The sequence below is a fragment of the Danio rerio genome, chromosome 24 (genome assembly GCF_052040795.2).
Source record: "Danio rerio strain M-AB ecotype USA chromosome 24, GRCz13ab, whole genome shotgun sequence".
Lineage (NCBI taxonomy): Eukaryota > Metazoa > Chordata > Actinopteri > Cypriniformes > Danionidae > Danio > Danio rerio.
In genome coordinates this window covers 28508555-28524243 of record NC_141044.1, presented here as the reverse complement: position 1 = coordinate 28524243, position 15689 = coordinate 28508555, and the positions used below count along the sequence as shown (strand labels likewise).

The window sequence follows — 15689 nt, the reverse complement described above, 5'->3', positions numbered from 1 at the left end:
TTCAGCCTGATATTTTGTACCCAGTTTAACAAAAAAAAAAAAATGCCAATGTCATGGTATCGTGATTTCACTTCAGGAAATCACCAAAAGGATTATATAATTATATTAATTTTGTTACTACTACACAATTACAACTATTTTAACAATTACAGCATATTGGTTGTGTGTAGTTTTGTAAAGCTTAAACAACAAATCCCACATTGGCTGTGTGTGAAATTACAAACCGTACGCTCTTAAGGTGGTATTCATTTTGAAAAAGCAAATACAAATAAAAGTATATTCAGTATAGTATTATCTTGCAGTATCAGTAGTGGTGATTTCAGACACAGCTCGTTTTATGAATGTCATGTCTTATTTTAACGGATTGCATGGAGAAGGTCTGAATTATAGTCTTAAATGTTGCACATAACCATTTTTGCAGACTGAAATATTATTTATTTATCATTTCTTAATGCTTCAGCCATTTTGATTTAATAATTAAAGTGTCCAAATGTTTCAGGGTTACTGTATATTTCTATGCCATGCAGTAAACAATATCTGATTTAAATGTCTACATTTTCAGCAACAACTGAAAGCCCAGATGAAGTTGCTGGTAATCTTCTAAATCAAACCCAGGATATAGCATCTCTAAACTCAAGTGAGGTGAACCAGCTGATCAGCAAGCTAGAGAATATTCTCTCTGCACCGAATATTAGTGTGGATCTGGGTCGAACTGTGCTTGGGGTCATCAACAACTGTCTAAACAGCACTTCAGGAACTCTGGGTTCCTCCTCAAACCGGTGAGATGCAAGTGCAACAACCATTTGACATCAGTTGAGAAATACAGTATGTAAACATTCTATTCTGCTTTGTAGGTTAATCAAAGCTGTGGATGATTTGGCTCTAAAACTTGTGATTCCGGACCAGTTTGTAAACCTTGTTTTTGATTCACTCGCGTTGACTGTAGCCAAAGTCGATGGGACCAATTTTAGGCCAACATCCTTTTCAATTGCAGATCCCTTAAACCCACAGGTAATGACGGTCTGTAAAATCATATGCGTTATAACATATTATATGTTTTTTTGTTTATTTTTTATTTATTTATGTTTTTGAATTGAATTATGAGACTTTAATCTTTCCTTTAACAAATTTTAACCTGGAAAAGTTTTTAAAAAGTGACTTTATGAACATTTTCAATAGTTTAAAGTGATGTAATAAACCTTATTGACATTTATGTTCGTCAGAAAAACACCACACACAATGTAATGTACAAAAGAGAAAATGCCCTATTTACTTTAAGAACAGGGGTAAATTAAATACAGGTACCAGGGCAAGAGATATAGATGCAAAGGCTACATGTAATTATCACGCCCCTTCCTTTACACACTGTGAGTTTAACACACTACAACAGTGTTTCAAATAGCATCCAACACCTCAATCTATGCTGCACACAAAATTAGGGCGCATCCCCTGTAATCATATCTCCCTCTTACTCGCCTCCCGCACTAATCACCTTTCAGACACATAACAAATCACACTGAACATACAACAGGCATAAACACAAATGAAGGTATAAAAGACTTCCCTTCACACAGCCTTTGAGACCCGTCCAAGGAGAAAGGCACCAGCTTCATCACACCGAGTAGGAAAGAGCACACTTTCACAATCACACAGATCCCCTATAGGATTAGTCCGTCCGCAGTCTGGAGGCGAGGGCCAGGAAACTCAGTTTATTCATAAAATGTAGACAGAAGGCAAGGCTGGACTCCACGACTCACCACACACATGACTTGGTAAGGCGAGAGGCTTAGGCCGAGGTAGTGGTCAACTTAACATTTTTATAACCCCCCTCCAATTCGACTATATCGCATATGAAGCTCTGTCTAACTAACTATCGTCATCTTTGGAGGGCATATTGCCCGAGAGAGACAGCCCAGCGGAACCCACAACTCACCACCTTGGAGCTCTTTCCCGCATGCCTCTTTTAAAGAGTCTCATCAGCAGGCAACGTAAACAAACAATCAAGGCAAGGTTCAAACACAGAAGGCAAGCTAATGAAACTGTGTCTGTGCTGCTTTTAAAGTCCACATCATTAGTTCTGAACAGCTTCAGCTGTGTTGGTTAGCAATCAGGCAAGATTAGAAACAGATGTGTTCTGTGCAGTGCATGGCTGGATCTTGTAGTCCATATAATGGCAGATTTGTAGTTCTACAGGATCTGTGTGTTTACCTGCGATCTGCCAGGATTAGATTGCTGGTAATTGTGACCTATATTGTCTTTGTTTGTGTTGTAAATTATGGTATGAAAACCTTGTAATAAACTTCCTGTACTTTTACTGTTACTTTACAGACTTAATTCACTCTATATTATTTCCTAAACAATATCTTGTTTCAAACTGCTAATATGTCAATAAAAGTCACTTTGTTAATCTTTAGAGTTGAATTTTCAACATCAAAAGGAAAGATAAAACTCCCATAATGCAATTCACAACTATAAATAAAGAGAAAACACTGCATGAATCACAAAATATGGAACCTGTTAATTAAAAATGTTTTTTTTTAAAGTGCAGAAGTCCAACGGTCATACTTAAAATGTGATGCATGGTTTTTATATACATTTATGTTAATACAGGTCACAAAATCACTTCAAAGATCAGTCAGGGCTGTGGGAAGTTCCTCCCCAAACCTAGGAAAAGTAACACTGCCGGCATCTCTAACTGAAAATCTCTCTCCAGAGGAACAAAAGATGGCCTCTAGGGTCCAGTTCACATTCTATCAGAAATCCACTTTTTTTCAGGTAATACTGCAATATCTTTTACATTTTAAAGGTTAGAACGCATGCTTTCATTCGATATCAAGTAGACATTTTTGTACAAAAACACTTTACGATTGTGTTTAGATTGAGGAAGTTAAGGACACAGAACCTTTTGACCATTCATTCATATGCAGGGCTGAAAATACAAATATTTGTATGTATACAAATACATACAAATATTAGCTGTTTTAACAAGGGCATTGGTCTGTACATGAACATGAATATTTGCAAAAAAAATGGAAGGGAAATTCCATTAGAAATATCATTTATTCTCCAGAGCTGTTGCATGCTTTATTCTGATTGGTAATCATTTTCAGATAAACTCACAGCTAAAATAGCTTCAAGCTATTCTTGACCACATTACATTTCAATATCAGTACACTGAATGATTTATGTTATTTGACAATCTACAATGGTCAGAAATGCAATCAAAACTAAAGGCTTTGGATAAGGTAGGTAAAAAAAAAAAAGGAATCCTATGCAAAGAAAAAGTTTTAGAATGAATGATTGATTGTCTTGAGATCCAACATCTGAACAAAGACTTTATGGCCAGGTTTCACAGACAGGGTTTAGACTAGCAAGGATTAGGCCATAGTTCAATTAGGACATTTAAGTCATTTTTATTAACAAACTTAGAAAAAAACATTACTGGTGTGCATCTTGAGACAAAACATATATTTACAGGTATTTATATATTTAAAAATTAATCAGTGCAGTTTTATTTCAGTTGAAACAGCTCAGACTTACATTTTAGTCTAGGACTAGGCTTAAGACTTGTCTGTGAAACCGGGGGTAGGTGTTTTAACCATAGTATAAGTGGTGACTGGTCGTGCATGAGGTGATTTGCCCCAAAAATGTGTACAACACTTTGAGTGTCCAGAAAATCGCTATGTAAATGTAAGGAATTATTATTATTATTATTATTATTATTATTATTATTATTATTATTATTATTATTATTATTTGCTTTGCTTATTTGCTATGAGCTTTGCAGTGCTCATGGTAAGTAGCCATCGCTCTGTTATTCTGCATTCTGATGTTTTTAACAAAAAGGTTTAAAGTGAAGTTTTATATCAGCCTGCCTCATCATTTAACAATGCAATCAGTGTCAAATAGATTAAAATTATTATTATTATTATTATTATTATTATATGTTCCTTACATAAACACATCATAAACAGATTTAAAAGACGCTTTACCAAAATTAAAGCTGATAAGTTGAATCTGCCACTTTATTTTAGATTGTTCATTGCTTTTCATTCATCTACAGGATACAAATCTGAACCAAAAGAAGCTGAATAGCTACATTCTGGGCTCTAGCGTGGCTAACCTGTCAATCAGAAACCTGAGAGAGAACATAGAGTTTACTCTGATGAATAAGCAGCCTGTTGCGGTATGCATGCACTCATATTTTACTGTACATCATATGTCTCTCTGCCACCTGAAAGCTGTCTCATCTTTCTCTCCCTTCACTCTTCTCCAACAGGGAAACTATGTAGCTGTTTGTGTTTTCTGGGATTTTGACAAAAATGGTGAGCTGTCAGTAAGCTTAATAAAATATGTGAGCTTTCTAACTTTCTAATTAAGAATAGTCTTATAATTTCTATGTGTTTTGGATTTTTTAGAAGGGTTAGGAGGCTGGAATAGGGATGGCTGCAGTGTCATGAACAGCAGCACAGAGAACGAAACCATCTGCAGCTGCAGTCATCTGACCAGCTTTGCAGTGCTCATGGTAAGTAGCCATCGCTCTGCTGTTCTGCATTCTGATGTTTTTACAAAAAGGTTTAAAGTGAAGTTTTATATCAGCCTGCCTCATCATTTAACAATGCAATCAGTGTCAACTAGATTAAAATTGCCAATCAAACTGAAGTAGCCTGGGCAAAGCACAAAAGCATCAATTAAGTTAAGAGAGCAGGATTAGACTGCAGCAGCAAAACATTTAATTTATGACAACTGTTTTACAATTGAAATGTTAAGCAACCGCAAGTAATATCCAGTAATTACAACTACATGACTTTATGTTTGAGCAAGCTTAATTTGAAAAAAAGCACAATGGTTTGTACTTCTGACATTTTAGACAAAAATAAGAGTAAATGTGCACTTTTTTTGTCGATCCCAGTTGTAAAAGCAACAAATAATAACTTGACTTCTAGTCGTTCAATTGGAAGTGAAAAAAGGTAGATTTTTCTGATGAATCATTTGTTGAACTGCATCTCAATCATCACAAATACTGCAGAAGAGCTACTGTATAGGAGCACGCATGGAAGACACAAGATTCTCAGAGAAATCAGTCAAGTTTGGTGAAGGAAAAATCATGGTTTGGGGTTACATTCAGTATTGGGGCATGCAAGAGTGGATGGCAACATCAACAGCCTGAGCTATCAAGACATTTGTGTTGCCCATTACATTACAAACCACAGGAGAGGACAACTTCTTCAGGATAGCGCTCCTTCTCATACTTCACCCTCCACAGCAAAATTCCTGAAAACAAAGAAGGTCAAGGTGCTCCAGGAATGGTCAACCCAGTGACCAGATATCAACATTATTGAGCATGTCTGCAGTAAGATGAAGAAGGAGGCATTGAAGATGAATCCAAAGAATCTTGATGAACTCTGGGAATTCTGCAAGAATGATTTCTTTGCCATTCCAGATGACTTTATTAATAGGTTATTTGAGTTATTGCAGAGATGTATGGATGCAGTCGTCCAAGCTCATGGGATTCATACACTAAATTATTTGTTTTTTCACTGCATCATGACTTTATATTCTATACTGTACATTATTTCTATTAAATGACAAGTCTTTTGTCCAAGCAAAGCCAGAGATTACAGTCCTAATTAAATAGTTAAAAATCAAAGCATGATCATATTTTATTTTGGTATAATCCAGAGGCATTCACCTTTCACATAAGACACTTCTCATACCAAATGATCAACTAGAAGTCAAGTTATTATGTGTTGCTCCTAAATTTTGGATAGGTGACAAGACTTTTGTTTGGTAGTGTTCTAAAAGCTCAAATGATCAAGTCTGAAAAATTTGATAACTTGGAGCCAGAATGCAAAAAGAAAAAGCATGATTTTTTTAATAGGATGAATAGGAAGTTTAAAAAAAAAAAAAATTTATTATACAGTGCTGTAACAATAAAGATGTAAAGTGTTAATAAAATAAAAATAAAAAACAGGGTCGTAACTCATTACACTGTGTCCTCTTAACCTGTGATGTGATAAAAGGAATCTTTTCCATGGTAAGAGTAGTTTTTGTCCTAACCATCTGCGACAGCGATGCACAGAATATCTATTTTAAAAATGCTTTCTATTTCCGTGATGCAGAACAACAGCAAATAATACTATGACAATGATCTTCTCAAATACAAATGATGTGCTTTACTTAGTGTTAAATGTTACCAATGTGAGTTAGAATACTATTTAACGTCACGTTTATTGCCATATTACCGAAAGCAGCAGCAGATAGTTTACCTTAGAGCTTGAAAATAGAATAACTAGTAAACAGTTTGAAAATGAAAGTCAGAACTGTGCAAATCAACAACACCAGTCCCTCAGTAACCTATTAATATTGTTAAAATAGCTTTAATATGTATTCTGTATTCATTAGAAATTCATTAAAAACCTTACAATTTCACTGGGACTGCTGTGGCTGGTATTTAAATGAATGGCTAGTATTTAAGTGTTTCTGTTGTGTCACATCACATCGCATTGTAACTCAAATGTTGTCATTTCACTTGTTAGGACACTGTGTTAGACTGGACATCAGTCATGGTTCTTGCTGAACATTAACCTTATTAATCATGTATTAGCTATTAATTACACATATCTGTGTCCTTATATATGTGTGCATTCATTATTCTACTTGCATTCTGTATAATGAAAACCATTTTGGATTTTGCTTTGTCTTCATAGGACATTAGCCAGCAAGGTGTAACTGACAAAATGCAGGCCACCATCCTCACCTTCATCTCTTACATTGGATGCGGAGTGTCTGCCATCTTTCTTTCAGTCACTTTACTCACTTACCTCTCATTTGAGTGAGTAACATTCTCCTTTTCTCTGCTAAAATAAAACAACACACAGTTACTCACTCAAAATCTTCTAAAATGCATCAAATATTGTATAATTGCAACCAAAAATATGTATTGATTTACCCAATTCTTTCAGCAAAATTCGTCGGGACATTCCTTCGAAGATCTTGATCCATTTGTGTTTCGCACTGCTGTTCCTGAACCTGGTGTTCTTGTTGGACTCGTGGCTTGCGCTGTACACAGATGCAGTGGGTCTGTGCATTTCTACAGCCTTCTTCCTTCACTACTTTCTGTTGGTCTCCTTCACCTGGATGGGGCTGGAGGCTCTGCATATGTATCTGGCCATCGTCAAGGTCTTTAACAACTTCATGTCCCGATACATGCTGAAGTTCTCTCTGATTGGCTGGGGTGAGTTCAGCTGTTCAATTAGCTGACTGATTCTGTTCCTGTTCCTGTTGATGGTTTCTGAATTGATTTGGTTGACGTTTTCTTGCAGGAGTGCCTTTGGCTGTCGTCATTATTGTGATTGCGATAAACAAGGATAACTACGGCCTCATAAGCTATGGGAAATTTTCTGATGGCACAACAGATGATTTGTAAGTATTCAGGTTGTTTGAAAGTGCTCCTTCTAAAGTCAGCAGAAAATTAACATTTACAATTTTTATTTGTCTTGTGCAGGAGTGCCAAAACTTTTTCTTATAAAGGGCCAAAATCCAAACTTGATTGAGTGTGGTAGGCTGAAGCTAAATATACCAAACTGTATTACATTAAAAATTGCCATGTTACCTTTCTAATTTAATAATATAAACAAAATACAGAAAAAAAACTTTATAATCATATCAATAAATATAGATATATTTAGCATTTTATAATGTACTTCTTACAATAAAACCCAGTAGAGTTTAGGAATAACACATAGTAAAAAAAAAAAACATTTCACTCAATAGTGAAGTATATGTCTCCTAATATTGGTTTTAGCAACGTGCCACACACATATATGTGAACATCTAAAAAAAAAAAAAGTGTTTTAGGTTTTCATGACCCTTTAAAAATCTGACTAATATCCATTTAACTAAAACATTTCAGTTCAGTTCAGTTCTGTTTTTTTTTTGTAGCTCAGCAATTAAACAAACAAACAAAAGGTTATGTAAAATTAGAAATGACGATCTGTTTTGAGGGATTCACCCCAACCTTCCCCATCATTTGTACATCTGTTCTCTGATTGGTTGGTGGGCCAAATCAAAGGTTATCATGGGCCAACTTTGGCCTGCGAGCCCTAGTTTGGGCATCTCTTGGACATCTTGCATATGCAAATATTGCAATAATCATTACCATTTCTTTTCAGCTTCGTCCCTTTATTAATTTGGCGTTGCCACAACATGACACCCAATGTATATTTATATTATCTATTTATTTATTAATATTATTATTTAAGATACAGATTAGGGAATTTTTTTTCTAACTGATTAAGGGCTGACCCTCCTTACATCATGTTTTGACATCCCTCAGGGGGATCAAGCGTTAATTAGGCGGGTCAATCCCTCCCAAACCCCTCTGTAAATCGCACCCTGGTTGTAATATAAGTTAATCTTATCTCTAATGACAAATTCACCACTTTGAGGGCAGAATAATTGGCTTCTCAAAGTTTTTCAATCAATTTCCGATATCAAGTCCTGGTGCAAATATTTTCCTCTTTGACATACAGTGCTCAGCACAAATGAACACAGGTCATTTTACTTTTAAGTGAATCATTTCTATGGGATGCTATACAGTGAGATATTTGTGAAAATCTGGTTTATATAACATTAGATTAGTTAATACCAACGGCAAAATTGGGTTTTTTTTATCTTTTTTTTTCTTCTTTCTCAGTTTGAATGATGACAATATAGTCACTTTTTACAAAACACAGCTGGTTTAGGACAATAACAAGAACATATGCTCACAATAACTTCAAACTTTGAGTAAATATAAGTGTTAGTTCACCCAAAAATTAACATTTTTGCATTAATTATTCACCCTCATGTTGTCGCAAACCCATAAAACCATCCTCTTCAAAACACCTATTAAGGTGTAATTTGATGAAATCAGAGGGCTCTGTGACCCTCTATAGACAGCAAGGTACCAAAAAGGTCGTCCAAATATTTCATGTGGCTACAAGAATACTTCCGTGTTGGTAAAATGTGTCTCGTGAACATGCATTCTGAAATATTCTAATGAGAAGAAATTGCTAGTAAAGCCCTGTTGTTGTTTTTTGTTAAACTACTAAAGTCACATGGAATGTTTTGGTTCCTTTTTGAAATTTGAACATTTCATGACCTTTGCTGTTATAAGAGTTCACAATTAGTTTGTTTGGCATGCTGTCCTGGGAGAGAGCTCTGAGCTCATAAGATCCTCGAGCTCTGGGCTCCCTCCCGTTTGTAGGTCATGAGGGGAGTTTGAGCTCAGGTAGATCTTGAGAACTCAACTGCTGTTTATGGCTAATGACAAATTAGAGATTGCTATAAAGGGATATACTACTGGCTAGGAGCCAATTTTGGTTTAGTCAATTCACTTATGTTGCTGCCGTGCTGCCCTATTTAGGGGGATGGGATTCAAAGCCAAAGATAACTGAGATATTTATAGTGACATGGGAATGGTCTGATTGATGTATTATGGTAGCTAATGCTGGACCAGCCGTGGTCAATCATAAGCATGTGATCCTCTCAAAATTAGTTATAAATAAACTTCACTTACAAATCTCTAAGATTTCATTTAAAAATCTTCATTTGTATTCTAAAAATGAACAACAGTCTCAGGTTTTTAGAACAAAATGAATGATTAATTAATGAGAATTTTTGTTTTAGGGTGAACTAACCCTTTAAATATTATGAGTTTACTGAAAGACAGAAATGACATGTGCTAACTTCAAGCTTTGCTTTTTTCCAGTTGTTGGCTGAAAAATAGCACAGCATTCTATGTGGCTGTTGTGGCATATTTCTGCATCATATTTGTTCTAAACCTGGCCATGTTTGTGGTGGTGATGGTCCATCTGAGACGAATCAAGCGCAGAAACCCTCACAATAACCAGTACCGCAGTGGCGTGCAAGACCTTCGTAGCATCGCGGGACTCACTTTCTTGCTGGGCCTTACATGGGGCTTTGCCTTCTTCGCCTGGGGACCTGTCAACTTGGCCTTCACGTATCTGTTTTCCATCTTCAACTGCCTTCAGGGTGAGAAACAATATTATGGAGTTTATTTTAGGAAAGAAAATCTATATAATAAGCCAACAAAATACTTTCTTAACCATACATTAATATGGATGGTAAGGTGGCACAGTGGCTCAGCAGTTAGCACTGTCACCTCACAGCAAGAAGGTCACTGGTTCCAATCCCAGCTGGGCAAATTGGCATTCCTGTATGGAGTTTGCATCTCTCGTCCTGGTGCTCTGGTTTCCCACACAGTCCAAAGACATGCACTATAGGTGAATTGGATTAACTAAATTGGCCATGGTGTATGTGTGTGTGTATGTGAGAGTGTATGGCTAAAAGGGCAACATATGCTGGAACAATTGGCGGTTCATCCCTCTTTGGAGACCCCTGATAAATAAGGGAGTAAGCCAAAGGAAAATGAATGAATGAATAATATGGAAGGTGACCAAGACCAAAAGTCTTTGAAACCAAATGTCTGAAATTTGTTTGTCAACACGCACAGTTTGAATTGATCATAACAGTCAACAAAACATTTTTTTAGACTATTTTTGCATATTTGAAAATAATAATATGGTAGATAACCATATAAAAATATCAGACATTGTTTTGAACTGTGACCAATGTTGTCATTATGTGTTGGCATGTATGTATGCAAACATCAGATGTTATTTGACCTCCCAAAAAGGTCAGCCTTAAAGGTTCGAGACACCCTGGAGTACTTTTTTTTTTAGATTTTAACAGATTTGTATGGGTATTGAGCATCATTTAAGACAACAATGGCATCTGTCAGCTTTAATTGTGGGGAAAACTTAATAATTTTGAGCTTTTGTTAGCTAAATTCATCTTCAGAGTTTAATCCTGATAACCCTGCTTCTTAATTATTCATGAGAGCACGTGCTTTCCGAAGGCAAGGCAGACCTGCCAACCTCTGAGACCCAATGACACATCCGTGAAGGGCAAGCAGTATTTAGCCATTGATGATGGGTAGTGTGTGTTTGTTTCAATGATTCACATAGTTTGTTGCCTGTCTTTACCTGGTGATGCTGTCAGGGCAGTTACTGCAAAGCTGTTGGTTTGCAGCAAGCATTTTTTTTCTTTTTCGGAAGAGCTGTACGAGAATGGGAGAATGGCGGACTTTGTCTTTTATCAATTTAGTTTGTTAACATTCAGACACATCGCCTATATCTGTGCAGCTGTGTACGCCTATGTTTAAAGTTCTCTAAATTACCTGGGCTAATGGTTGGAATAGACAGGGAAAGAGACTGCTACATTTCTATCCACTGTGTCTGCATTCAGACCAGGAGATGTAAACTATAAAATCATGTGTCTCCTCACGATTTGTGTCTCATTTTGTGAGCCAACTGACAACAGTTGTTTGCTCTCCTCTTTTTCCCCTGCTCGGCTGGCCACGCCCACTCCTCCCTGCTCGCAGCACGCCACTCCCCTTAAGAAGCATTTTTGAAGAAATCCTGAGGTAGACTTGAACTGAAAAAAGGGGCCTTCATGACCCTTTAGGAAGATCAAACTTTATATTTCATACAAATATTGTACGTATACTACTTAAAAATCATAATCATTTTTGCACTATTTATTTCATCCACAAAAATGTCCACAATGAGCCAAGCTATTGCTTCACTGTCAGAAAACCACTGATACAGCAACAAACTTACTGTATGTGGACAGACAATTGAAGGAGTGCTCTGTGCGCCTGCAGTTGGAAAAAGTCAATTCAGAAAGAACTTGAGCATCAAGACTGCTGATTCAGGGGTAGTCTAGCTTCATTGCCTAACGCACTGCACACTTTTCTAAAGTCAACAAAAATGCAGTGCATTGCGCCTTACGTTTTTAGAGATGAAAGCATGTTCCACAACCAACATACTTTTTTTTTAGTTTGTTTGTTTGTTTGTTTCAGTGCCATTTACTCATTTACCATTTGTCTCATAATTTTCTCCGGACAAGTGCAGCTTTGCAGAAAGCCCTTATTGGCAGCTTGTGAATGCGAACCCTCATTTAGAACAGAAGAACGAGTTAAAGAGTAAACTCATGTGCGTACTGTACGCACGTGCTATGAATTAGTTGAAAAGTTTCGTAAGAAGTGTGCTCATCAACCTAATTCTTCATGTATGAGCGGGCGCATCCTTTGGAATCGCTTTGGCTTCCGGTCTCACTCACTTCTATTGATCTTTAGATGTTAAAAACAGCCTGTTCTGTTGCTTGATGTTGCAAACTAATATTTTCTTATTAAATTATTCTACTTTTTTATGTATAGTCATGAACACACTTGTTTGTAGAGCAAGTAGTTTGACCATTTCTGCCGTTTATTATTTCTAGTCATTTCTCCCATAGGAAACTGAAACGATAAAATGAGCGCACGTCCACATCGTAGAATAATGTCAATAATGTGCTTTTAAATACAAAAAAATATGCCATTATTAGTGAATGAGACTCATTGTCTATTTCTTCTTGTCCTCTTTCCCTCTCAGGCTTTTTTATTTTTATTTTCCACTGCGCTCTGAAGGAAAATGTGCGTAAAGAGTGGAGAATATACCTCTGCTGTGGCAGTTTACGACTGCCTGAAAATTCAGGTATTTCCACATCAATTACAAAGCAAATAAAATAGCCACATTATTAGATCTAATCCCAACCTCTCAAACATTTCTTTCTCTCTAGAGTGGAGTCGGACAGCCACACAAAGCCAGAACACCAAGAAGACTTCAATTATGACAGCAGACTCATCTAATTCGGGGACAAACAGTGCGCCACGAAGCTCAGTGAGCAGCGATGATTCAGTGCCGTCCCATGGCATCGGTCAGTTCTGACAGGAAATAAACAAATGAATTGATTCAAGTCAAGAATGATTTTAACTTTCTAACAAATTCCAGGCTCACCGTTTGACGACAGTACAATCATGTCAGAGGAAGTGAATGATGATGTGGTCATCAACGAGATCAACAGTCAGCTCCATTCAAGACCCAGATCTGTGTAGAAGACGTCAACCTATAGAGAAGAATAGGTAAAGAAAACAGACCTGCAGCCCTGAAAATAATGAATAATGAATCTGGTGACTCATGAAAAGAGGACAAAAACAGAAATCTCATCATTTCTCTGAATGAGTTACATGCTGTAAAGCCATTCAGCTTCAATGGCAGATACTTTATTATTTGTAACTGTTCACAGATGAATAATGAACAGAAAGAGCAAGGAGCTTTGGGAGCCACTGCGTAAGAATATCTTCAAGAGTGTGACTGGTTTATTACACCCCACTTTTGCAGTGTCAACAGTTTTAAACTGACATATATTTTCAGCAAACAGTATTAAACACCGCTTCTCTGCAACAAAAATAATAATTTGTGCTTAAAAATACCAGCGCACTTAATCAAACTTTCAGTTTTTTTATAATAATGAAGGACTTGATGAAGTATAGTATACGCCACTTCACATCAATCTGTCTGATGTGTTTAAGAAAGACTGAGATTGTTTTCACTGCTGGTCAAGTTCTCTATTTTGATGTTTATTTGTTTCATTTATACATTTTGTAGCCATTCTCAGTTTTATAGTCCTCATTTAAAGAGGAAATATGGAGACAATGTGTCTGTAAATGTAATCAAATTAGTTTTCAGTACACTACACACATAAAGAGTCATTGTTTTGAGTAGTACTGTAGGTTTTGAGGAGTTGGTTCCTTAAAAACCAACGTAAAATAATGTGATTTCTTGTGTTTGGATCATTGTTTTTTGTAGTTGTATGTATTTATGATTATTTTACATTTGTACATTTTAGGCAAAGTTAGGAATCTGAGATTCTAACATAATTATTAAATAGTTTATTATACTTTCTATTACACATGTTCTCTTGTGTGTGAGTTTTGTGATCACAAATGTTTTAATGCATTTTTCCGGATGCCTCCTCAAGAATAGATGCTCCAGTAGATGAGATTGAAGAGAAAGTATGCCAGAGGAAAGCATATTCTGGAGTAGGAGTCTATCTTGTAACTGTTGTTGATGATATGGTTGACACTCTGGCGGATGGAGCGGCGCCGGCGGAGTCTTGTGCCCAGGACAGGAGGGAGGTCAGCTGTTGTTGAGTTCCGGGAGGAAACACACGTGTCTGCGTTTAGGTCAGACAGACGAGGGAATGAACTGAGCTCGATGTCCTGGTCATGGAAACAACCGTCAAACGCCATGGCTTGAGACGCATCGTATTCTGAGATCTGTTAAAGACAAAAACTATTCACTTTTTCAAAAAAAGATCTTATAAAGTAGATTTCAAATATGTTCACACATAGCAGGTTTGATTATATTACAAACCCAGTTTCTCTGCACTTGTTTAAAAAAAAATGCTGTCTACATTAAAATGCATCTGAGCCAACAGGTGGCGATAAATGGCTTTTATACTGGGTTCACACCAAACGCACAATTAAGTATTAGCATGAGCAAGTTACATACAAAGTGAATGCAAACATGCCAGACATAGGTGAAGTGACCCAGCCCAGCAAACTATTTTGTGATTAATAGACATCTAAACCTAGACAGCTTGGCTAAAACAAGGCTAAACTTCGGCTGTCAAACAAAATCTAATAGACATCTAAGAACAGCCTAAAACTAGACTAGTCGTCAAATAGACAGATTAGACAGACTTTATACTGTATGTGTAGTCATTCATTTCTGCTTGTTTGATGTCTAGTCTAGTTTTGGCTTATTAGATTTTATCTGACCGTCCAAATTTAGCCTTGTTTTAGCCAAGACGGCTATGTTTAGACGTCTGTTAGACATCTTTTAAATACAAAACGTGCTTGATGGGAGCACTAGAAGGCATATCAGCCAATCAGAAAGTAGAAAACAGTGCACACACTGATGTCATGTGGCCAAGATGCAGAGTTTTAGTGGCCAACACAACAGAGTTTTGGAAAATCTTCACCCTGGTGGGAGTTTTCAGCAAGTTTCAGCTTTCAGACGAATGGCCAAACCGCTTTGAAGAAAAATGGTGGTTTTGAAAATACCCATGTTCGTGTGGACAGTGCCTTAGTATCTACACTTGGTGAAGAGAAGTCTGGATGCAGACTCGGTGCAGTTGCATGCTGGGCTGCATGCAATGCTTTTAATGCCCACACCTAACCCCAGCTCTAAATTCACTAGCTCTATTAATACCAAGACTGCTAAAATATTGAGGTTTTTAAACTGTTGTATCAGTTCTCCTAGTTCAATTGGAACTCAAAAATTGTTATTATTATTTTAGTCCTGGTTGCTTAGAATTACCATTAATCACACATAAAGACACAAAAAATCCTAAATAACAGATCTTGTGATATGATGTCCTTTTTTGGCCCAATGCTTTCTTTAATTGCCATAATTATCAACAACTGGTAAGGAAAGATCTGGAGCAAACTTTTTTGTGCCCTGAGGAAGGCTTGTAAGCCGAAACACATTGGCATTTATTTTATTTTATTATATTCTTTTATTACAAGTGTTGCTGGAGTTCCCTATTTTTTACCATAATTCTAAACAAACCAGAGGTTGGTGTAATCAAAGCAAATTGTGAACATAATCAGAAATGTGAGGCCAACATGGACCAAGACATCTGAAGTTATTAGTTATTAAAAGATGGACCAATAAAAAGGAGCTATTCCTTATGATTGTTTTGGATGTTTGTTGCAAAACATATTCATATAAGTG

The 15689-nt window shown here is 36.6% G+C and overlaps 2 protein-coding genes across 9 annotated transcripts in view; one reads left to right on the top strand and one right to left on the bottom strand.

The window, feature by feature from the left end:
• Positions 1 to 13858, top strand: part of adgrg2a (adhesion G protein-coupled receptor G2a) — a 64456-nt gene extending 50598 nt beyond the window's left edge. For all 3 annotated transcript variants that reach the window (XM_087309584.1, XM_087309583.1, XM_087309582.1), the window contains 13 exons: positions 563 to 779; positions 855 to 1011; positions 2611 to 2775; positions 4064 to 4186; positions 4280 to 4325; positions 4419 to 4525; positions 6711 to 6835; positions 6966 to 7237; positions 7326 to 7425; positions 9755 to 10038; positions 12501 to 12602; positions 12688 to 12825; positions 12900 to 13858. In XM_087309584.1, the coding sequence (XP_087165710.1) occupies positions 563 to 779; positions 855 to 1011; positions 2611 to 2775; positions 4064 to 4186; positions 4280 to 4325; positions 4419 to 4525; positions 6711 to 6835; positions 6966 to 7237; positions 7326 to 7425; positions 9755 to 10038; positions 12501 to 12602; positions 12688 to 12825; positions 12900 to 13003 (1940 nt within the window). In that variant the 3' untranslated portion in view covers positions 13004 to 13858. The remainder of the gene's footprint in view (positions 1 to 562; positions 780 to 854; positions 1012 to 2610; positions 2776 to 4063; positions 4187 to 4279; positions 4326 to 4418; positions 4526 to 6710; positions 6836 to 6965; positions 7238 to 7325; positions 7426 to 9754; positions 10039 to 12500; positions 12603 to 12687; positions 12826 to 12899) is intronic.
• Positions 13241 to 15689, bottom strand: part of LOC561083 (gamma-aminobutyric acid receptor subunit rho-3) — a 29788-nt gene continuing 27339 nt past the window's right edge. For all 6 annotated transcript variants that reach the window (XM_087309727.1, XM_087309725.1, XM_087309726.1 and 3 more), the window contains one exon: positions 13241 to 14227. In XM_087309727.1, the coding sequence (XP_087165853.1) occupies positions 13925 to 14227 (303 nt within the window). In that variant the 3' untranslated portion in view covers positions 13241 to 13924. The remainder of the gene's footprint in view (positions 14228 to 15689) is intronic.